Here is a 23,720-nt window from a genome sequence, read left to right on the forward strand (position 1 = left end):
GCTCTGAAGGGGAAAGTGAGGCAGTTGACTTTGCACAATGCTCCCTCATCCAAATCCCTCACTTGCACGTTGTGTAATCACCTCCCTGATGTCACATCCTCTTTGAGAACGAAGGACAAACAACAATTATGTGCCAGATGCCATAGTCAGCTCCGGAGACAGAGTAAAAGTCAAAGTCTCTACCCAAAAGAATCTTCAAGTCTAGGGTGGATAGAACCCATACACACGGACACCCATCCTACTAAAACACCACATTTTAGGTGGGCTGCTGCCGCTGTATTTATTAGTGCCATTACACATCAGACACTGGACTGGGTGCCCAGAAATTCTGAAATAAATTGCTACGTTTCCTGACCCAACTTAGAGCTTAAGGCGAAGTGAGGAGGGAGCACTCACTCCTGGCGGAGGGAATCAGGCTTCACATGGAAGATGGAGGCCGAACGAGCCCCCCAGGATTTCTGAAGGAAGAGCTAGGAGAGGAGGGTCTCCCCAGGGAGAATGAACCCAACAAGAGAGGGCAGGATAGCCTGGTCCAAGCAGGCCGTAGCGTGAAGCCTGGGTAGAGCAAAGGGACCTAGATGTGGCCTTCAGGAAAAACGCCCTTCCATGTCTTTGAGGACTCTCAGAGCCAGAAGCTTCCTCCGGGACTATCCAGCTCAGCCCCTCCTGGACCAAAAATTGTCCTTCTGGGGTCCTTAAATGATTGTGCAGTTTGAAGAGCTTGCCTTAGGGGCTGCCCACCACTCCCCGGGGGAACCTTTCACTCTCAGAAAGTCTGGCTCTTAGGAAACATGTGGGTTTCCCCCTTACATCAAACCCCAACCCTCCTCCATAATTCCCCCGACTGCTCCGGGTTTTGCCTTCAGAACCAAACAGAAGGAGGGCAGCATCTCGCCTCTGGGACAGCGTCTCCTCTGCTTGATGGCAGCTCCCCTGGACCCTCGATCCTTGTTTTCTGCAGCCTAAAGTCACTGCCTGGCAGGGTCCTAGTGCGACCTCTGGTCCAGAGCCCCCTCCATCCGGGGAGATTCCAACCCAGCATAGAAAGCTTAGCAGGATGTTCAGTGGCCAGACAGTGGTGAGTTTGGGCCACAGTCATAGCAAGTCATGGATCCTGAATTAGGAAGGGTTCAAGGTGGGATCTGACCCCAGAACCCAGGCGCCCTACCCTGTACCATGTCCTCAGACTTGGGAGAGCTGCCATCCAAGGCAAGGCCAGTGGGAGCCACAGCAAGAAAATCATTAACTTGGGGAAGAAGCCATTGGCTCACAGGATTTAGAACTGCAGGGAACCTTGCAGGTCAACTAGTCCAAATATATATATATAATAACCCCAATTGCTTCAGCAATATATATATATATATTGCTGAAGCAATTGGGGTTAAGTGACAGAGCCAGGAAGTGTTAAATGTGTGAGGCCAGATTTGAACTTAGGTCCTCCTGACTTCAGGAGGTACCCACTGCACCATCCAGCTGCCCCCATCCATGTTTTCTAGGTGCAGAAACTGAGGCTCAGAGAGACGAAGAGGCTACATTGAACTACAGAAACGAGAATAAAATAATGGCTAGAAATGCTAGACCTGGTATTGAAAGACCTGGGTCCAAACCCCAACGGTAACTCTCTACCTCTCCCCTCTCCCAAGGTTGAATTCTGCCCGTTTCAGTTTCCTCATCTGGAAAATGGGAGTAATGGCAGTACTTATTTCTCTGAGAATGTAAAGCGCTCCATACACCTTAAAAATAAATGATTGTTGGAGATCCTTCTGAAGCCGGCCGTGCTGTAGAAATGCGTTTAAAATGGAGGTTATTTCTGTGCTGCATTTACGTATTTATCTCTATTTGGAATACGTACACAGCGTCCATATCTAGGTAACTCTTCTCTACTGCGTCTTTATCACCATCTCGCCTCTCCATTTGTCTGTCGCTTATCTCTCTTCCTTCCCCGTCCTTTGGAGTGGGAGAACAGGGATCTGCTTCCAGGAAAATCGAGTCTCCCCACTCGTAGGAAGGGGAGGTCTGGGGGTTCAAGAGCTTAATTAGGCCGTGCTTGAAGGTTCCCCTCCACTGGTGGAAAAGCTGTTAAGGGGTTAACCTCGACGAGATTACATTGTATTCAGTGTTCTGTTAAAGTTTGAATTAATTTTTCCCATGGGTTTTTTCACATTCTAATTTTCGACTAAATGAGACATCTGTTTCAGAAAAGGAGAATTTGCCGAGGTTGCCATAGCAACTATCATTCTGGAAGAAAATTATTTCAATGGTTACTTTAGAACAGAACGCTGGGAATTCAGTCCGTAAAGCTGCGTCCGACCACCCGACCGCCCGTGGCCCCCAGTTCCGAACTTTGTGGGGTCCGGGGGTGGGGGCAGCCCTCGGGCTCCCAGCTCCTGGCGACTTCTCCATCCCTCACCGGTGCGTCTTTCTGAGGAATGACCACATTTAATCAATGCTTTTCCTCCCCGCCGGTGAAAACTTAGATTTCAGATCCCATATTCTCCCAAGGTCCATTTATTAGCATGTTTAAGAACTAACACCCTAGCACCCTTCACGTTTTAAGAAGTGCTGTCCCTGGGAGTCCTGCCAGAGGCTGTATTCCCACCCCTCAAAGAAGGAGTTGGGCTAAAAAATCCCACAGGTTCTGTCCCACTCTATGTGGGTTTTGTGGGGGAGGGAGTCAATTTTACAGATGGAGAAAATGAGGCTCAGAGATGGGAGGTCACACAATTAGTAAATGAGGATGTCACATAATCAGTGTCAAAGTCAGCAGAACTTGGAGATTATTCTTGTTTCTTCCAGAGAGAGAGAGAGAGAGAGAGAGAGAGAGAGAGAGACTTTTGAATTAGATGCCCCCTATCCAGTGCAAAATCTGCACATCCATGATCTCACCCAGTCCTTTCATTTTATGCAGGAGGGGCCTGAGGCTTGGTCACAAGAAGTGGTAGACTCAGGTTTTGAACCCAGATCCCCAAGAGAAGAAGGGAGAGGGAAGCCAGCTTTCTAAGAAACTAGGCCCTCCCTTGGCCTGAAACCTATGTCTTCTAACTCCCAGGCTTTGAGTTCCTTCTATTCCTCCACAACATTTTGGTTACCGGGTCCTACTAGTAGAAGATGAGTTCAAGATCATTTCCCCCACTTAGGATCCAGGTCTGGGCTCCTAGACCCATCCTGGGCGCCATCTTTGAACTGGAGTCCAATGTGGACATAGAAACATGGCAGAGGCTGATCCCAGAGATGAGGGGAATGGGCCCCAGCCCCTTCCCACTCAGCCACTGAGGCTGTTGCCAGCCTCCCTGGGACCCAGTGGTCTAAGCAAGCCCACCCAATGATGACTGCCTTCATTACGCATATCAGAACCTGGGAATTGTTGTTTTCAAGCAGCCTTGGACGGCCAGAGTAATTTCTTTATTTTTTTCTTTCCATGTGAAATTTTGATGGCTGTTTTGTAATGATAATTTCACAGGAGGGGAGTTGAGGATTGATAAAATCCCCTTGCACTCCTCAAAATGGCTAGATTTCTGGGCAAGAAGCCTCTTCCTCTCCCTCCCTTTTCTCTTTCTCTCTCCCCTGCTCCATGAGGCACCAGCGCAGGGACTGGATTCTTTCATGGGTCCAACTATTCCTCAGGAAGGGCTATGCAAGGATGGACAGCCATGGGAGGCAGGGAAATACTCAAGCCTTGAGCTGGCCAGAGGGCACAGCTGCAGCCCTTTCTGGGAGCTGCCTTCCTCTGCCTCCTCCACTCCTTTGGGAGGCTGGATGAGCAAGAAATTGGAACTAGGAGAGGGGAGAGGAACATGGGAAAGGAGAGGAGAGAGGGAGGCAGCATAGCTTCTTAAAAGAGTGACATATTTGCAGTAAGAGGAGCTGGATTCGGGTGTCCCCAAACTCCAACCCTAGAAGTTCTGTCCCTGGAGGGAGAATATTATGGTCCATATGATCTTGAGCAAATTAGTTCAATTCTTTGAGAACTAACTCCTTTTCCTCATCTATACAATGAAGGAGGTAGTTTAAATGGATTCCTAGGTCTCTTCTAGAGCTTTTTCTGTGATCCTAAGAGCCTTTCTGGGCCTCAGTTTACCCATCTGTAAATATGTTGGATTCACTGATGCTTAAGATCCTTCCCAGGCCTGACAATCCATGTTCTAAGGTCTCATGTCCCAGCTCAGACAGTATGTGATCCCTGATGCTATTATTTCAAGTCCCAGACTGGTCAGTTCCCTCGAGAAAAGTCCGCTCCGCTCCATCAGGCTCCTCATTAACCCTGGGCAAGGTCTGGGCTTCCCCGAGCACCAATATTAATTTGAGTGCCAGAAGTCTACTCAAACTATTCAGTTCATTGGGACTAAATAAATTGTCTGAAGTATTTCCAGTTTCTCTTTAAAAGAAAAAGAAAAATTCCCTGCACTCTATCTTCACAGAGAATCTTTAAAATAACTTATTTCCATGCTGATTATGCCCTTTCCGGGCTTGTAAATATTTGATTAGATTTCTGAAATGTGAATCCTGCTTTTAAGAAGGCTTCTCTAGTACAGCTCGGTGCCTTTCTCCCCTCCCTGAGGATTAGCGGGAAGCGCTGGCTGCCCATTTCCAGCTGCAGGGGACAAGGAGAGACAGCTTCCAGCTTGAATAGCCTTTCCTTGGCTACACCAGGCTTTCTTGGATACAGCCTAGGCAGGAAGAGTCAGAGGAGGAAACTGAGGCTTGGATGCCAAATGGCTTAGCCTCCCAAGCCAGGTTCTTCCTGTGCCATCTCTGTGCTACAACCGGTTACATCCTGACCAACTCATGGAATACCATATCCAGGGATTTGTGTCATACAGAACTGGAATAATGGCAGGAATCTTCAAAGAGATCAACTCTAACCTCCACTTGATCAAAAATACTTCCTTGGGACTGTCAGAAACATCACAGAATTTTTATGGATCCATCTTATGGATCCCCCAAAAGTCCCTTCCACAGACTTCCTATACAATGTGGAGAGAAGCCTCCATCCCCAGTGGGGGGAACGTCACACAGTAGTGTCCTGTCCATCTCCTTCCTGATTCCCATATAGCTCTATGGCCAGCATAATTTGCTAGGATTCTTTTTTTTTTCTTTTATACAATCAGAGAATAACAGAGTTGTAAATGACCCCAGAAGTCATCCTATCCAACCTCTCCCCCAAGCACAAATCCCCTCTTCACTGTCCCTCACAAGGGATTAACCCAAGTCTCCCAGAAGTTTTCTAGTGAAGAGAAACACACTACTCGGAGAAGCAGCCCAATCAGCATTTGGACAGCTCCACTCAATAGCAAGTCCTTCCTGTTATGGGCTGAAATCTGCCTCTGGGGAATGTCTCCCTGTCGGGGTACTTGAGCCTCCAGAATTGAGCTAACCTTTCCAGAGTGTTTTAAGGTTCACAAAACCTGTAGCATCCATTATAATCCTCTTTGGTGGAAATGCCAGAAATGCAACTGTCCCCATTTTGCAGATCAGCAGCAGCATTATAGACAGCCCCGTGAGAGTGACTCTAGGTATTAATATCCCCATTTGACAGATGAAGGAAAAGGAGGCTGAGAAAAGGTCGGTGATTTGCCCAGCTAATTAGTGCCAGAGACATTATTGGAACTCTGCCTTCCTGACTCCAGGCCAGCACACTTCCCATCTCATCAAGTTCCTCCTGTCTCATCCATGTATCCATCTTCATATATCTGAAGAGTCGGGTCATGGTTCCCACTGAATATTCTTCCTTCCTGGCTCATTTACTTAAATATCCTAATGTGCCTTGGGAACGTCCATCATTCCACCAGGGAGACTTGTGTCCCCTCCCTTTGCCAGGGCAGCCCCATTCTCCTTAGATGGTGGCTAGATTCCATATTGGCCAAGGGCCAGGAAAAGAATACTCCTCATCAAGCCCCTTACATTCTCAGTCCCATATTAGACTTGACACTTCTGGACTTGGGTCACTCCTCCCAGCCTGCCTCCCTGCTCAATTAAGATAGCCTTAGTCATCACTACAAAGTTCTTTTTCTAAGCTGGCATGTATTGAAAGCATGACACTATTTGCAGGTTGAACTCATCTTAGGCTGCTACTGGCTGGAGAACCTTCCTCCCAGATCTCAAGCTCAGAGAGCTCTTCTACATTAAGATGCTTTTGTGTAAGGGGCTGGAAGTCAGTGACCACTAACCTCTGTTCAGGGAAGCAATGATGTGGAGGAAAAAACAGTCCTAGAATCAGAGGTCCCATATTTGAACCCCTGATGTCTCCTTTCCTCTACTTTTCCCTCTTCTGCTACTTTTTCCAACTTGAATCCAACACTCCAATATGGTGAAAGGTTCCCGGCCCCCAAGAACTTGCCATGAGGACATGGGTGAGCATTCTGAGCTGATTCAGGGTCGGACTGGACAAGATGAGGTCCAAGACCCCTCCAGGAACCCAGAGAATGTCCTCCTCCTTTCATCATTCCCTTCCATGGTGTCTCATTTGGTGATCTCAAAGTCAACCCCCGGTAAGGACGGAAGTAGAGAAGAATAAATGGGGTACTATTTCAGAGTACTCTCCAGGTTCAGTGAGTAAATCAGACCCAAGTGCTCTTTGGGGAGACATTCCTGAACCATATAGTGCTTGAGCTCCCATTACGGCCCAATGCCATGATGAGGAATCCATTGAGCAATTTCCCAGCAACCCACAAGGAACCAGAACGAACCCAATGTAGTTAGGGAGCAGGTGACACCCTAAAGCTAGAGGAGGGGTCTGCTGTACGTGACTGTTGGCCCTCATTTACAGCCGCCTTCTGTTTGTTGGGAAGGGTCCATTGAAAGACTTGAAAACAGTTCCAGAATGATAGATGTTGAGGTGGAGTGACTTTGGAAGGCAGGTTCGGCCCTCTTATTTTAAAGGTGAAGAATCTGAGGCCAAAGAGGCCATATAGTGAGTTCTAAGGGGACATTCGAACCCAAGCCCCCCAGACCCCAAGTCCAATGCTCTCTACCCATGGTGTCATACTTTCTCCCAATTAAACACATAGGGATTGGGAAGTGCTCTGCTTATCACAGCCTTTTAAGGGTTAGAAGACCATTATTCCCATTTTATAGATAAGGAGATTGAGACTGAAAGAGAGCTTGAAAGCACACAGTCATTTGATACCATTATATCAATTATAACATCAATTATAATAGAATGCCAGACAATATGATGGAATATAATATCTGATTCTGGCAGCAAGCCAGAAATGGAACCAAAGTCATGTGACTCCATCTCACCCACACTCTGGTATTGATGGGTGTCCATCCTCCATAGACATAAATTGAAATGCTCTGGGTGTCCTGACTTCCCCAACACTTAGTCCAAGAACCATCCAATGCCATCCAGATGGCCAAACATCCGGAATGTAGAAAATGACTCCCTACTTTGTGGTGACTGGTATCTACCCCTAATTCCTCTTTTTCTCTCTCTCTTCCCTACCCCTCTTTTATCCTCTCCTTTCCTCTTCCCTTCTTTCTCTTTCTCTCTCTCTCTCTCTCTCTCTCTCTCTCTCTCTCTCTCTCTCTCTTTCTCTCCCCTTTTTCTTTTTCTCTTTGTCTTCCTCCACCTCAATAAGAGTGGATCCCCAGAACAATGTGTCTCACAGAAGTCTAAGACAATCACTTGGAAATCAGCCATTGGAGTTGCTGTGGAACTGCAAAGAGAAAGAGGAAAAACAAAGCAGAGTGTTCTAGATGCCTGCAGTTCTGTGTCGTGTTTAGGAATGTCAAGGGGGAGCATCATGGCTGATGTTGATCAGTTTAGGGATCCAGAGACTGCCTTGGGTTGGTGATTGAGGGAACACCTAAGCTTTCACCTGTGCCTTTGAAATTTCAAAGTTTTGCCCAGTGAGCTGCAGTAAGAGACACTCAATCATCAAACTTTTATTAAGCACCAGTTGTATGTAGGGCATCGTACTAGGGGATACAAACACAAGAGTGTCACAACCCTTGCCCTCAAAGAGCTTACATTCTTACGGGGAGATGCAACACGAGCACGCCAGCACACACACCAAAAAGTAATTCCTGGTTATGACAAATCTCTGTCCAGTGACTCAGACTGGTTTGGACTGAATCCCACTGAGAGCTGGTGGTGAAAGTACGTCCTGGCTGTGAGCTGGTGACGAGGAGGCAAGCACTGGGCAGAGCATGTGTGGAGGGTCATGGGGGAATATGCTGGAGAAGCTAGCTCAGTGAGTGTGATCTCAGTGGTTGTGGGACCAAGGAAGAATGAGTGTATCAGGTGGATACTGATCGTGCATGGGAACCCAAGGAGAAAGTCTGCATTCAGGGATAATGACTGATGATGATGATGATGATGATAAATGATGATGATGATGATAATGATAAATGATGATGATGATGATGATGATGATGATGATGACTGATAGGAAGTGTTATGAAGATCAAATGAGATGAAGCACCTGAAACATTTGGCCAACTTTCCAGTATTTTGCCCAGGGGACCTTTTTTGGACCCTCGAGGTCACTGTGATGGTCTGGGGTAAATTGACACACGTCCCTCAAATTCAGAGAGAGCTGCTGAAAATTGTGAGAAGTCAAGGGCCAAGATCCCACAACTAGGGCGGGGCAGAGGTGGGACATGAAGATAGGTCTTCCTTCTAGATTTAGAGGAAGATCCAAATGTACTTTGAGAGAAAGACACACACACAGAGATAGAGACAGAGAAAAAGAGGAGAGAGATGGAGATGGAGAGCCAGACAGAGAGAAGGGAGAGAAAAGAGAAAGACAAAGAGAGAGATTTGGATTTTATAAATATAAACTATACTATATAAGCATATATATATATACATATAAACATATATGTGTGTGTATTGTTATATAATATCCAGCATATGTATATATGTGTATATATATACATACATACATTATATATATTCCTGTGCCCCTCTTTCAAAAGCTAACTTGTTCTGTGTATTCCTGCTTCTCATAAATATGAATAAATATGTCTGGAAGATTTTCCTTTGTGATGAATAAATCCTCGTATGCAAGCCCATGCAGGAGCATGCATTATGTGCAGGTGGGCTTCCTGGAGCACACTCACTTATGCTGCCCACCCTGTGCCTGGGTGGGAAGTGGGCCCACCTGTTTCCCACCCCAAGGATGGCCTGAGCTCTGGTTTCAGGAGCTGAGGGCTGGGCTGGTTTGTTTTTTAATGGCTTCTCCACCTGTTCCCTCGGCTCTGTGGCTAACCCTCCCCTCCTCTTTTTGGCAGGCAACCCTGGTTCTATGGCTGGGGCTTCAATCTCCCTCGAGGTCAAGCTCTATTAGAGAAATGGAATCTGATCCCAGAAGGAATAGACATTCTTATAACGCACGGACCGCCCCTGGGTAAGGCTCAAACAACTTCCCCGCCGAAGTCATGGAGAGCGGCACTGAGGCTTGTGGGAGGGGGCAGGGGAGGAGAGGAGGGCTGGACCACCGGGAACCTGATGGTGGTCAAGGTGTGGAATAGGAGAGCTAGGAGAGGGCTGGGATGGGGAGGAGGCAGGGATTAGAATGGGGAATGTTACACCTGAAAGGTGGAAGGTGTTTAGAAGACGGAAAGTCAAATCCACAAATTAGCTTAGAACAAGTGAATGGGAAAGGACCTCTGGACATCGAATGTCAGGCTCGGAAGATAGCTTAGAGCATAAAACATAAGGACCAGAAAGGACCTTAGAATGTGGAATGTCAGGTCTGGAGGGTGACTTAGAACAAGAGAATATAAGGATGGCAGGGGAGGACCTTAGAGTGTGGAATGTCGGATCTGGAAGTTCCTTAGAACACAGACCATTAAGAATGAGAGGCCTGGCCATGAATGACAAACCTGCCGTGTTGGATCCCTGTCCTTGATGCTTTCACCCAACACGTGTGTGTGTTTTTAATAAATATCTTGGGTGGGGGTGCCATGAGTTCAGCCCCCACAGCAGCCTTGGTGATTAGAGGGGACTCTGATCTCCTTGGAGATTTTACTCAGAGTTTGCCTCTGTTGATTTAATCTTTTAAATGAAATGATGATAAATGCTACATTAGAGGATTTCTTTGCTGGCCCACCATGAAAATCTCCGTGTTCTTGAGATCCTCCCCCTTCCCGGTGAACTTCCACCTCCTCTGTTCTTGCTCTCCTCCTTCCCTGCAGGAAGCAACAGGGTGGAGATTGGGACTCTGACCCAAGAGCCTCAAATCTGGCTCAAATCTGGCCTTGGTGATTACCCAGGGTCCCCTGAAGCTTTGACATTCTGGATTCTGCAATTCCCCTTTCCCTGCCTTATCCTCCGGCCCCTGAGGGCTCCTGTTTCCCTCCTAACTGTCCCTGCCCTTATTTCCCAAGAACTCCACCCCTCCTCCTGACCTGACCTGACCCACTATGGGGGCTCCCAAGGGCAGCCACAGAAACGCCAGCTCCCGCCCCCTCTTGCCCCCCACTACCAGGTTACCTCCTTGTAGGAGCCTCAGAGGCAGAGGGGGCCTTTGTACCTGGGACAGTGATTAGAAGGAAGGAGCCGGGACTCCTCCCCCAACCCCAGTCCCTTTTTTCATTTGGGCTGGGACTGGCTCAATCCCAGGGATCGAGGACGTGTGTATGCTTCCCCAGAGACACTGGAGAAAAAAAAATAAAACAAAAATAAAAATTCACAGAACAGACACCGTGGCAATCCGCCTGGCCCGGGGCCACGGCCTCCTGATCTATGCTCACTCAGACATTCCCTCTCCTGTCCATCCCCACTCGCTTCCCTCCTCAATAACAGCAGGGGATCCCTATTGCCTCAGATCAAACAAATCTTACATCTTCCTCTCCCTCCATGTAGGTTTTGTACTACAAATAATGAATATTACATGCAATTTATAAATAAGCCAATAAACACATGCTAAAAGTACGATCAAAAACATTCCTTGCAGATAAGAAAATGAAATAAAAAATACAGAAGGGAAACTGAGGGCCAGAGAGGCTCTCACAGCCAGTCAGTGGCAGAGCTGGGACCCAGCCACCAGGGCAGGAGGGCGGTTTGGTGCCCCCTTCACCCCAACATGTGGCAGGGACCCTGGCTCTGGGGCTCACGGATCTGGGCCCAGTTTCTCTAACTCTCCCTTGTCCCTTTCCCCAGACTCTTTGTGTCTCTGTCCTTAACCATGAGGGGAGCCTCCTCCTTTGCGCCTCAGAGTGTCTGCTGGGAGACAGCCTGGGTGGGCGTCCCTGAGGGTCCTTCCTCTGTGGGCTGCCTTCAGACCCATACCTGCCTGGGCTCCCACCCCAGGATCCGAGGGGGCTCTGTAAGAGCACAAGATCTTGACTTATAGACTTCTGCAGCCCCTGGCCCATTTCCCGCCCTGTTCCAGAGAACTGGACAATTTTCAGCCTTGGGGATTTTTCCCATTAGAACATCAGGTCCTTGAGGGCGGGCACGGGTCTGCCCTCCTTTGCATTCAGTGCCTGGCACATGGTTGTTCAGTCCCTCAGCCACGTCTGATCCCTCCTGCCCCTGTGGACTTGCCTGAGAGGCTTTCTGGGCAGAGATTCTGGAGCGGTCTGCCATTTCCTTCTCCAGCTCATTTCACAGATGAGGAAACTAAGTAAAACCAGGTGAAGTGACTTGCCAGGATCACCCAAGCTAATAAGTGTCTAAGACTATTGAGCACAGATCCTCCCTCCTGGGACCTATCTGCTCTATCTGCTGCCCACCTAGCAGCCCAATAGCAGATGTTTAATAAATGCTTTCCCCCCAGACTCACTGACTGCCTGGAGTGACGCACTTTCACCAGTGAGTTTTCTAAGGTCTCTTCCCATCCTAGACCTAGAATTTTGTGGGAACCCTTTGACAAGTCATGGAACGCCTCCTGAAGGCCGGGGTTTCCTCATCCATTGCAACAGTGGGGTTTACCTCAAGGTCCCCTGAGGTCCTCCAGGCTCTGAGGTCTTGATTCTGTCTCTCCCCCCAATGGGGTGCAGCCCCCACATCCCAGCCCAGCGGCTTCCTGCTAAGCAAGTCCTGGCCCTTCGCCAGCATGAGCTGCACGGCTGTTTTAAAGCCTGGGAGTGTTTTTTTTTCCCGGTGGGCGAGCTTTGGGGGAACAGATGCTGCCCAGGAACAGGAGCAGTTAGTCTTTCAAGTGAATTCCTGACTCACCCTCTCCCATCGTTTGTCATTAAGCGCTGGGTTTAAACCAGCTCTGGAGCAGAGACCTAGGAAGAATGCCGGCTGACATTTACAGAGCACGTGGTGCTTCACGGTGCTTCACAGGTAGTAGCATTCCTGGCGGGTGGGGCTGCCTACAAATACCCCGACAGGGAAAGGAGCCCTGAGTCTGCTCCCTTTGTCACTAGGATGGCCTTCTGCAAGACACCTGCCCCCCAGCCAGACCTCGGCTTCCTCCTCTGGAGAATGGGAGAGGCTCAACACTGCAGAGGTGACTTGGAGGCCAGCGACTCTAGGCCACAAAAGGAGCCCAGCTACAAGCATCCCTGCTGGACCAGGGAAAGCTTGCTACCTTTCAAGGCAGCCCTCATGTGCTCCTGGATTGTTCTCTGGGATCAGGCGGAGGAAGGCAAAATTATTCCTTTCTCCCTGTTCTGGCCTGGTGGACACTGGGGGACCATCATCATGGGCCATTCCCAGCTTCACAAGGCTGTGGTGGAGAAGAGGTTTTGGAGGTGTCCAAAGGCTGGGCTGGTAATCAGAGAGGTAAGTGTACCCTTGCCAGTTACCAGCTCTGAATCCATAGGAGGCCCCTCAGACTTCCTTGAAACTTGGTTTTCCCACCTGTAGAATGGACCAACCTGCTTCAGAGGGCCCTCCCAGATGTCATATGCCATCCTCCAAGTCAGTGGTCTTGAAGTGGAACCTCTCTGGGAATCGAATCAGGAAAGACTTGAGTTTGAATTCTGACCTGAATACTCTGCGCCTTAATTCCCTCATCTTAAAAGTATGGATTAGAGTAAGAGAAACAGAGACAAAGAAAAATAGTCAGAGACAGAGAAGAGAAGGGAAAGAGGGAGAAAGACAGACAGAAAAAGAGAGACAGAGACAGAGAGAAGAGGAGGGAAAGGAGGACAGAATGAAAGAGAAGAAGAAAGAAGAAGAAGAAGAAGAAGAAGAAGAAGAAGAAGAAGAAGAAGAAGAAGAAGAAGAAGAAGAAGAAGAAGAAGAAGAAGAAGAAGAAGAAAAGGAGGAGGAGGAGGAGGAGGAGGAGGAGAAAAAGAAAAGAAGGAGGAGGAGGAAAGGGGAGAGAGAAAAACAAAAGCAAGAGACAGAGAGCAAGAAAGAAGAGAGACAGAGACAGAGAAGTTCAGTCTCCAAAGCAGGGTCCATTCCTGACTCTCCTGCTTCCTCAGTTCTCACACCACGTCTGCCTCTGCAGCCTCCCTCGGATTAATCCCATCCTCTCAGTCCCCATCCCTTCCCCTGGGCTGGCTGAGACTTGTCCCCTGCCTTCCATGGCCCCCTTATCTGGTTCACCTCCCCTGTAGTTGGCAGAGGAACATTTCTGAGTCTCACTATGTCACTTCCCTGCTCTGAAACTTCAGTGATTCCTTATCACCCTTGGGAAACCTCCAAGCCTGGCGTTGAAGGCCCTCCATAGATTGTTTTTCTGTACTTTCTAGTTTTCCTTCACGCCATTTCCCATTTGGCAAGTACCAGGGCTGGACAGATGACCTCTAAATCAGACTCTTAGAGTCTCTCATAGATGGGACAAACAGGGAAAATGGGCCTCCCAGCCATGCCCTACGGCGTGTTCCACATCGGATCTCCTGCCTTCAGAGGAATCATCCCCTATGCCTGGGATACTCTCAATCAATCAGTGTGCATTGATTCAGTGCCTACCATGTGCCAGGCACTGGGCAAAGACCTGACTTTTCAGAGGCAGAAACGTCCCCTGCTCTCAAAGAGACTCATTTGGCCTTAATAAAAACTTATTGGTTGATCGTTTGTTTGGGTAGATTTGAGTCCTGACAAAAACTTTAGATCATTAAAATGACTGAAAAGAGTCAGAGGACCCAGGTTCAAATTCTCTTCTAATGTTTCCTCTATGTGTGACCCTGAGCTGGTCACTGAAGCTCTGGCCCTCTGTCGAAGGAAGGGAGTTTCTTTGGGTGACTTCTAAGAGCCACCCATCTTATGGATGCTTTTCTCAGAGTGTTTAGCCACAAAAGGGGGGACACTCTAGCTGGTGGAGTTAAGTGAGGGTTTGGGGGGATGGAAAAATGTACAAATGGGAATGAGCGAGGGGAGAAGACATTTGTGGGGTCCTCATCTGTACCATGAGGGCCTTGGAGTTAGGGGGTTGGAGGAGTCCCTTCTGCCCCTGGATCTAGAACCTCCTGGCTCCTCTCAAGCCCCTCCTGGCCCTAAGCTGACAGTCCCGTGTTTTGCCAAGTCCTAACTCACAAGCTCCGCCCTTTATGATTCTGAGACTTTCTGGAGGTGGTCAAGGGCTCAGAGAAGAGCAGGAAGACTTGTGATCTGTGGCAGAGACATTGTTATTAGGTGGGAACAGTGCATTGAATGCCCACCCAAGAAGTTGTGGCTTTGCTGTAAGCAGTAGGAGCCACAGAAAGTTGTTTGGGAATGGTGTGCTCCAAGGTGGTTCTGGAGCCAGTGGGGAGGGTTGGAGGGAGAGGGGCTGGAGGGGAGGAAGGCACTCAGGAAGCTGTAGGGCCTGGCCCAGGGTGGAGGCTGAGGGAAGAGGAAGAAGAGGACAGAGGGAAAACGCCCTCCTCTGCCCAAGTGGCTTTCAAGGCCCCTGGCAAGGAAGTTAAGGTAGCCGCAATGGCTCCTCCAGCTAACATTTCTATTGTTTTTAAAGTCAGGAGAGTCGGGTACTCACATCACGCCTTCCGATCCTCATGATCCTCACGATAGCCCGTTACGTAGGTGCCAGGACTACCCCATTTTACAGACAGACCAAATAAGATCTCACAGCATCCGGGCCTGGTTGGAAGCCCGCCTTTCTACGCCTGACTCTGCATCTAACATCTCACAGGCTTCCTTTTCCCCTTCCCCTTCCCCTTCCAGGTTTTCTGGACTGGGTCCCCAAGAAGATGCAGAGGGTGGGATGCGTTGAGCTGCTGAACACAGTGCAAAGGCGAATACAGCCCCGGCTCCACGTCTTTGGACACATCCACGAAGGTCAGTGACCGCTGAGGAGCGAGGGGTCCCTGGGTGGGCCAACAAGGAGACCCTTGGCCTGGAGACAGTTCTGGGGGTCCAGACTGGGTCCCAGCTCTGCCTCATGGCCAAACTGCTCCCTTTGGGACCTCGGTTTCTTCCTCTGAAAAATGGGAATAATATTCCATGCCTCCAGCTGCCTCACTGAGTGTGATCCTTACAGGGTTATACAGCATGAGTCAGGGTCAGTCACTAGCCACCTTGGATTCCTCCTCTGTGAAACAAGGTCTGGGTGTCCGGGGCCCTTCCAGCTGTGGTCACCCTCCCTTATGGCCCCCCATCTGATGTCTGGGAGGTTGGTAGTGGGACATGGCACGAGCCCCACCTTCATCTCATTCGATCCTCACGATACTGACAATTGAGGAAACTGAGGCAGACTGTCCCAGGGTCGCCCAGCCTGTGAGGGTCTGAGGCAGGATTAGAACCGGGGGAGTCTTTCTGACAGCCTTGGAACACTCACCACTGCGATGCCATCCGTTGCCCTTCCAGCATTTAACAGCTACGTGCTTCTTTCCGCCCTAGGGTACGGAGTCATGGCCGACGGGACGACCACGTACGTGAACGCATCAGTGTGCACTGTGAACTACCAGCCCGTCAACCCTCCCATAGTCATCGATTTGCCCACCCCCCGAAACTCCTGATCGCTCTAGGGCTCCGGGCCATCCCCCACCCCCTTAGCAACTGTCTCTGCCTGGCTACAGACGGCAGGCCCCGGCTCTCCCCAGGAGGCCGGCCCCAGCTTCTTTCACCTTTTCCTTCTGCACCGTCCCATCTGGGGGAGGGGACTCCGGCCCTCGAGGGAGCCAAGCACCTGGGTCAGGGCCCCAAGAGCTGGAGGACTGAGGGGCTGTGGTCCATTCCTCTGCGTGTATGTTCTATTTAATCTGTTAAAGGACGCCGCCTCATGCCGCCATGTTCTGTTTCCATGTCTCATTTTTAAACAATCCGTGGGCCTCCATCAACACCTCTTGGGCCCCGAGCAGGAGAAGACTAGATCAGGTGATCAATAATCAGCAGCTCTTCCTAATGGCCTGCTGGGGAAGCCCCCTGGCTGGGACTAGGGGAGGCAGAAGTGTTCTAGCCATGTAGGTCCCTGCTCTCACAGAGCTTACATGGAGTGGGGACATAGAGCCAATCCATGACAGCAAAGGATAAATGCATGAGAAAGGGGTAAACAGTGGGTCGGAAAGGAGACCTGATGGGAACTAAGGAGCAGAATGGTTCTGACCAAAGTAAGCCCCTGCTCTCACAGAGATTACAGTCTAGCAGGGACATAGAGCTAATTCATGGTGATGGAGGATAAATGCATCAGAAAGGGGAAAAGGATGGGTTGGGAGGGAGATCTGATGGGAACAGGGCAGGGGGAGGGGGCAGATGGTTCTGGCCAATGTAGGCCCCTGCCCTCACAGAGCTTACAGTCTAGCGGGGGCATAGAGCTAATCCATGACAATGAAGAATAAATGCATCAGAAAGGGATAAACAGTGGGTCGGGAGGGAGATCTGATGGGGGAAGACCTTGTGAGAAAGGTCAAAGCAACCCAAGGGAGGCAGGTTACTCTCACGGGCCAAGCACTGAGAATGTAGTCAGAAAGACTCGGGTTCAAGTCACCGGGCAAGTGACTTGGTCTGTGATGACTGAGGGGGTTGTACTCAGTGACTTCCTTCCAACTGCATCCCTCACACTGCCATTGCTCCTTCACGTGCTACCCTTCCCACTTTATCTAAAATCCAGCAGGGGAGGAAGGCCCTCCCTCCCCGAGGTGGGCTCCTTGGCCCCAGCTCCCTCCCAGAGAGTCCCCTTGCCGGATCTTGGGCAGGTCCCCCTCTCTGTGCCTCATCCAGAAAGGGATCTGGAAGTTGAACCAGAAGCCCCCGTGTCCCTCCCAGGCCTGACTTGTCCTGACCCTTTGGACCGGAGAACTTGAGGCCATCTACGAGGAGCCAGCCCCATGGGAGCCTCCACCCCGGCTTGCCAGAAACAATTGGTTGGCCCTTTATTTTCTTCCCCTCAGAGCTGGGGCCATTTTTCTGCAAAGCTGTAATCTGTAACTGTTATGAAAATATTAGAGCAAGCCCGTGCCATCCCCAAAGAGTGTTCAAACATTGAACGAGGAGCCTCCCCCAGGGGGCCACCGCCACTCCATCTGGACTGCGCCGTGCCGATGCAGGAATGACCGGCCCGCGCCCCAGCCCGAGCCCCCCGCTCCAGGCTCCCGTGCCCGCTCTCCAGCGGCCCCGGGCCGGCCCGGGGGGCTGCGCACCTTGCCCAGGCCTGAGTGCCATCCCTCCAAGTCAGGCCGAAAACAGTTTTATTTGGGGAAATTTGCCATGTGGGTGTCCATACTGTGTATCTGCTCGCAGAAACAGACAGCTTGGGAGCTGAGTCTGGAAGTGTTCACGGGCAATCAGATAGGCTTAAAACCCAGCCCGCAATCATACAACACCGGGCACACGCTCCCAGAAGCCTCAGGGAAATGGGTCTCCTGCCTCTGTGCACTGTCCTTGGACAGGGCATGCTTCCTTTATTCCTTCTCCCCTTCACCATTCAGACCTAGAACCCCACAGTAGTGACCTGTAGCTTAGAACCTTGACTAGTTGTCAAAGACTGTAGGACAAGACTGGGAAATCTAGAGCCCAGAGGGAGCCCTGGCTGCTTTGCCACTGGCTCTCAGTTTCCCTCCCTGATAAATGAGGAGGAGGTTGGGCAAGATGCTTTCCCACTTCCAAATGCAATGTCCTAGCACTTTTCATGCTAAGGCAGCTTCTCTATCCAATATTCCATGTTCTAATGTCTTCTCATGTTTTAATATTCTAGATTCCAAGATATTACCCTAATATTTTGTGTTCTATGTTATATGGCCCCTCCATTTTTAACATTGCATATTCTAAAATCCTTCTGAGCCCTGGAATTTTTTGTTCTAAGGTCCCTTCTAGCTCTAACTTTCCCTATTTGAAGGCCCCTCCTAGTTCTGATATTCATATTCTTTGTTCCAAGGTTCCTCTCAGCTCTGACACCCCCCTTGTTTAATGTTCCTCCCAGCCCTGACACCCCCCTTGTTTAATGTTCCTCCCAGCCCTGACACCCCCTGTTCTAAGCCCCCTCCCTGCCCTGACATCCCTGTTCTCAGGCCCCTCCCAGCTCTGACATCCCCTGTTCTCAGGCCCCTCTCAGCTCCGACATCCCCTGTTCTAAGCCTCCTCCCAGCTCCGACATCCCCAGTTCTAAGCTCCCTCCCAGCCCTGACATCCCCAGTTCTAAGGTCCCTCCCAGCTCTGACATCCCCTGTTGTAAACTCCCTAAGCTCTGGTATTCCATGTTCTCAGGCACCTCCCAGTGCTCATACTCTATGACCACGACCTGTTTAGCTAACAAGCCAATGGCACTTAGTATTCCACTTGTAGGAAGAACTAAAGGTCCCTATTTGGAGTGAGCTTTGGGTTCATGTTGGGCCAAAATTCAGGGCCTGGAATCTCCCAGGAATTCTCTTCTTTGGATCAGCTCTGCAGGAAGAAGACAATGATTTCCTCTCTTGGGCCCGGAATTGGCCCATTCTGCGCAACTAATGACCCAGTAGTTTTCAGGTATCATTCAAGGCTTCATTAACTACCAAGGAATCACTGAGAATGGGGCTTCCCCTTAGCTTGGAACCAGTCATGACCAGCAAGGGCCCCCACTCCTGGGAGTCGGCCATAAGGGAATTGACATTGACCCTCTCAGTGCTCCAGATATTCAGACTATTAGACCAGGTAAGGGGGTGGGGGTCAAGAGGCAGTTTCATCAGCCTCTCTTACATTTGTATGTCAGCCATCAAATATTCCTTTACGAAACCATTTTTCCTAAGGTATGTTCAAAATATTGTGTATTTTTATGTGGAAATCGTTCTGAACACAGCTGCTCCTTTAAAAGAAAATTCATTAAAAGGACTTGAGGTATGAACGATTAGAGAGCGCTCTTTAATCATTCTGGCAGAACTGGATTGTTCCTGTAATTTTTTTGTCAAGCATGTTAGACAAATAAAATCTTTCAAAGAGCAAATGGCCCCCATAGTGTATCCGCCATCCCCTCACTGTCTCTGTGGCTCTGAAGCCAAGGGAAAATAAGCCCTCCCTTTTCTTTTTCCTCTCTTCCTTCTTATTTCTTTCTCCCTTCCCTTTCTCCTTCTTTCCCTCCCTTCTCTCACTTTGCCTGTCTATCTCTCTCTGTGTATGTGTCTCTCAGTGTCTCTTGTCTGTCTTTGTCTCTGCCTCTGTCCCTGTTTTTGCTTCTGTGTGTGTGTGTCTGTCTGTCCCTCTCTCTGTTTATTCCTATTTCTCCATGCCTGTGCCTATTTCTATCCCTGTCTGTCTTTGTCTCCATCTCCTCTCTCCCTCTGTCTCTCTCCATCTCTCTCCCTCTCCCTCCCTCCTTTCCTCCTTTCTGTTTCCTTTTTCCCTTCCTTCCTCCTTCTCTCCCTGCCTCCTTCTTCCCTCCCTCCCCTCTGTTTTTTTTCTTCATTCAAATAATCATGGGACCTCAGAGCAGAAAGGGACAATCCAATAGATTGTGAGTTCCTTGAAAGCAGGCACTAGTTATGGGGTTTTGCCTCTTGCTGTATCCTCAGAGCTTGGCATAATACCTGGCACACAATAGGTGTATAATAAGTGCTAGTTGACTTCATTGATCCCCCCTAACAGGAATCCCCTCTCCCAAAGGCTCATATAGCCACCCTTGGGCCTCGGCTCTATTGGGCAGCCTATCTGTGCAGGGGCGTCCACTCCATTTTACGATGTTCCGATAGGAAAGGTCTCCTGAAATTGAGCCACGATGTGGCTCTGTAGTGTCCCCCACTGCTTCTACTTCTGCCCTCTTGGGCCAAACAGAAAGTCAGTCCCTTCTTCAAACATTTGAAGAGAGTTCTCGTGTCCTTCCTGGCTTTTCTCTGTCCTAAATCTCCCTAGTTCCTTCAACAAACATCCATGTTCTTTTCCTCCCTTCCTCCCTCCCTCTCTTCCTCCCTTTTCTTCTCCTTCCCTTCTCTCCTTTCTTCCTTTCTGTCTTCCTGCCTCTCTACACTAAGCCATCCTGGAGCCATCCATCCAAACTATCCTCTCCCTAACAAACCATGATGAAGAGTCCCAGGGATCACCTCCTGAAGCAGCCAGTTCAGGGTGCTATGGAACAGGGTGATTGTTGGACAGTCCTCCCTTTCGCTAAGCCCAGGTCCGGCAGTGGTCTCTGTGGCTTTCCCACAATTCCTTAGTTCATGGGACAGAGCAGATTAAGACTATCTCTCTCCTATGCCATGCATGGCCCTTCAAGTGCTCGGAGACAAGCTCTGTGCTCCCTGAAATTCACTATTAACCAGATTAAACATCTCCAGTTCCTTCCTTCCTTCTATCCATCCTTTCTTCCCCTCTTTTGTCATTCCCTTCCCTTTCCTCGACTTTTTTCTTCTCTCCTTTTCATTTCCTATCTCTATATCTCTGTCTATCTCTTTGTCTCTGTTTCTAAGGGTCTCTTTCTATCTCTCGGTTTCTCTATGTCTCTGTTTGTTTTTCTCTCTGTCTCTATCTCTCTCTTTTTCTCTCTCTGTGAATGTGTCTCTCTTTGTCTCTGTCTCGGTTTCTGTCCCTATCTCTGTCTCTCTGTATGTCTTTCTTTGTTGCTATCTCTGTTTCTGACTCTGTGTCTCTTTCTCTCCTTATCTCTCCAACCATCCCCTTCTCTGTGTCTTTATCTCTTTCCTGCCTCTCTCTTTCTGTGTCAGTCTCTCTCTTTCTTGTGTGTGTACATTTATGTCTGTTTCTCTGTGTCTCTTTTTCTTTCTGTTTGTCTGTGTGTGTGTGTGTGTTTCTATATATCTGTTTCTCTGTCTCTGTATCTGTCTCTGTTTGTATGCCTCTCTCGCTATTTCTCTCTGTGTGTCTTTCTTTGTCTCTGTCTCTGTCTCTGTGTGTCTGTTTTTCTGTCTCTCTCTCCAACTATCCCTTCTGCTCTCTGTGTCTCTTTGTCTCCCCTCCATCTCTACCTCTTTGTGTCTCTTAGTCTCTCCTCCCCCCCTCCTATGCCTCTCTGTGTGTCTCTCTGTGTGTGTCTCTTTATTTTGAAAAAATAAAATAAAACCAAGTAGCAGACAGTCCCCGTAGATAGTGTATCTACCCGCCCCAAATTGCTTCTGTGACATTCAGCTTGGCTCTGAAATACATGTAAAATTATACTCCCCAGCTGTGCTTCCTTCCTTCCTTTTCTCTCTCTCCTCGCTTCCTTTCTTCCCCCTTTCTTTATCTTTCCCTGTCAGTCTTTTTTTCTTCTCCCTCTTTGTCCCTGCCGCTCTCTCTCTCTCTCTCTCCTCTCTGTCTCTCTCTCTCTCTCTCCCTTTTTTCTTCTTGGCTTCTTCCCTCACTTTCTTGTCTTCTCTCTTTCTCGCTAAAGCAAGAAGCACCCATCCATTTCTGTGCAATACCATCAGCCCGCACCAGCTGCCAGGGAAGATTGCAGAGGGAGGCTGAACGAAGGCTGGCTTGTCGTTAGCTTTCCTAGCCAAGTTCTGTCGTTCCCAAAGATGCAAAAAAACAAATAGCGAAAATCTCTGAGACCCCAGAAAGCCAGAGCCGACCCCGTTGTCAAGCCCCATCTCCAGGATAAGCCCTAGGAGGTCAGGGGTGCTTGATTCAGGGGGGCTTTGAGGTCGTGAAGGAGCCCCTGGCTAAGGTTAACTGCAGAAAGCCTGGATCTCCAGAGAGCTGAGGTCACGGAAGGTACTCTGTGGCTGGCAGGCCAGGCCCAACACGGGGTGGGCATGAATGGGGAGCGGAGCAGAGCAAGGCAGGGTGCGGTCCCAGCATGGAACTCTAGAGAGAAGCCTTTAGGAATGGTTGGATGGAGGGTTCAATGGCTAGCTGCAGGTAAGCAGAACACAGAATTTGGAGGTGACTGGTAGACATCAGTCAGGGAAATCTGGCAAGGGAAGCGAGGATTCAGCCAGGTCTAGGGTCCCCAGAAAGAGCTCCAAAGACAGGGATGGACCCAGGCCTGGAGACTCAGAGGTTTGGGGCCAAGAATCAGGGCTGAGACTTAGGCACACTGGGAGCAAGAGGGAAATTCATTAATCTAATGCCCATTATTACTAAGCACCTACTAAGTGCTGCATCCTAAGCTAAGTACCAAGGACACAAGCCTTGCTATGCACCAAGATGAGCATAAGGTGATTCTAGAACAGAGGGAGCTCCAAGTACAGGAGGGAGCAAGAGAGGAGGCTTCTCGGGGATAGCAGCCTGGGGAAAAGTCAAGGGTTCTGAAGGGGAGGGAGGGAAGGCAGGCATCTCAGGATTGGGACACAGCCTGGGCAAAGTCACCAAGGTGAGAGATAGATTGGCAAGGTCAGAAATGCCAGTGGGCCGCTCTGGCAGTAGAAGAGAACAAGGGCACAGAGGGGACTAATGCACAGCAGAATGCCAGGGGTAGAAGGCAGAAATTGTGGAAGGCCTCGAATGACAGGCAGCGGGAAGGATTAGCAAGGGCCCAGTTATTGGGACCGGGATGCAAGAGGGACTCGGTCAGAGGGGCCAGTCTGAGGACTAGTTGTGAGAGCCAGAAAGGTAGAGCAGGAGCAAAGCTCAATGACCCCATCCTAAAGCTATGCTACAAGCCTAGGGCATGAGATAAATGGGCCCAGGGGCACAAAGGTGCCCTTTGAGTTTTCCTCATGGACTACTCAAGGCTTATACAAAGAACTTAGAATTGGTTGGAGCTGGGAGGGGGCTTAGAACACAAGACAATGGAACTGAGATAAATGTTTCATCCTTTTCTTCCAGGGAGGGAGGACTTCCTATCAGCAGTGTGTGTGTGTGTGTGTGTGTGTGTGTGTGTGTGTGTGTGTGTAAGAGAGAAAGAGACATAGAGAGATAGAGAGATAGACACAGAGACACAGAGAGACAGAGACAAAGAGAGACAGACACAGACAGAGAAACATAGAGAAACTGAGACACAGAGAAAAGACAGAGACACAGAGAGGCACAGACAGAGACAGAGAGACAGAGATAGAGGAAGACAGAGAAACAAAGAAACAGAGCAGGCGAGATAGACAGAGAGAAGGAGAGAGATACAGAAAGAGACACAGAGAGATAGACACAAAGAATCTCAGACCCTCAGAGGAAGAAACAGATCACTTAGTTCAGACTTTGCTGCTCAGGGGTCCTCAGCAAGGTCCCTTTGGGAATCCTCAGGGCTTAATCGATCAGTGGATTAATAGGAATGGATCTATTAAACTCCATGTGCTGGTGATACAGAGACAGAGGGAAACACCCCTCCCCGCAAACAGCTTCCATTCTAGCAGAGAAGAGGACCAGAATCTAGACATGTAGACACTAAATATATGAGACAGGATGGAAGGTAAGCTTTGGAGAAAGGCAGCCACAACTGGGGGTGCTGCAGGAAAGTCAGTTTGTGCTGAGTCTTGAAGGAAACCAGAGATCCCAAGAGCCAGAGGTGAGGAAGGAGGGGATTTCAAGCAGAGGGGACAGTCAGGTCAAAAGCTCAGAGATGGGGGATTGAAGGTGGTATGTGAAGAAC

General features: G+C 49.4%; 1 protein-coding gene across 2 annotated transcripts in view; it reads left to right on the forward strand.

Annotated features, from left to right (window-relative positions):
- The window catches only part of MPPED1 (metallophosphoesterase domain containing 1), an 89,315-nt gene extending 73,233 nt beyond the window's left edge, over positions 1-16,082 (forward strand). For both annotated transcript variants that reach the window (XM_031937835.1, XM_031937836.1), the window contains 3 exons: positions 9,238-9,353; positions 15,017-15,130; positions 15,692-16,082. In XM_031937835.1, coding sequence (XP_031793695.1) covers positions 9,238-9,353; positions 15,017-15,130; positions 15,692-15,810 — 349 coding nt within the window. In that variant the 3' untranslated portion in view covers positions 15,811-16,082. The remainder of the gene's footprint in view (positions 1-9,237; positions 9,354-15,016; positions 15,131-15,691) is intronic.
- The last annotated feature ends 7,638 nt before the right edge of the window (positions 16,083-23,720 follow it).

This window comes from Sarcophilus harrisii, chromosome 5, assembly GCF_902635505.1.
Source record: "Sarcophilus harrisii chromosome 5, mSarHar1.11, whole genome shotgun sequence".
Lineage (NCBI taxonomy): Eukaryota > Metazoa > Chordata > Mammalia > Dasyuromorphia > Dasyuridae > Sarcophilus > Sarcophilus harrisii.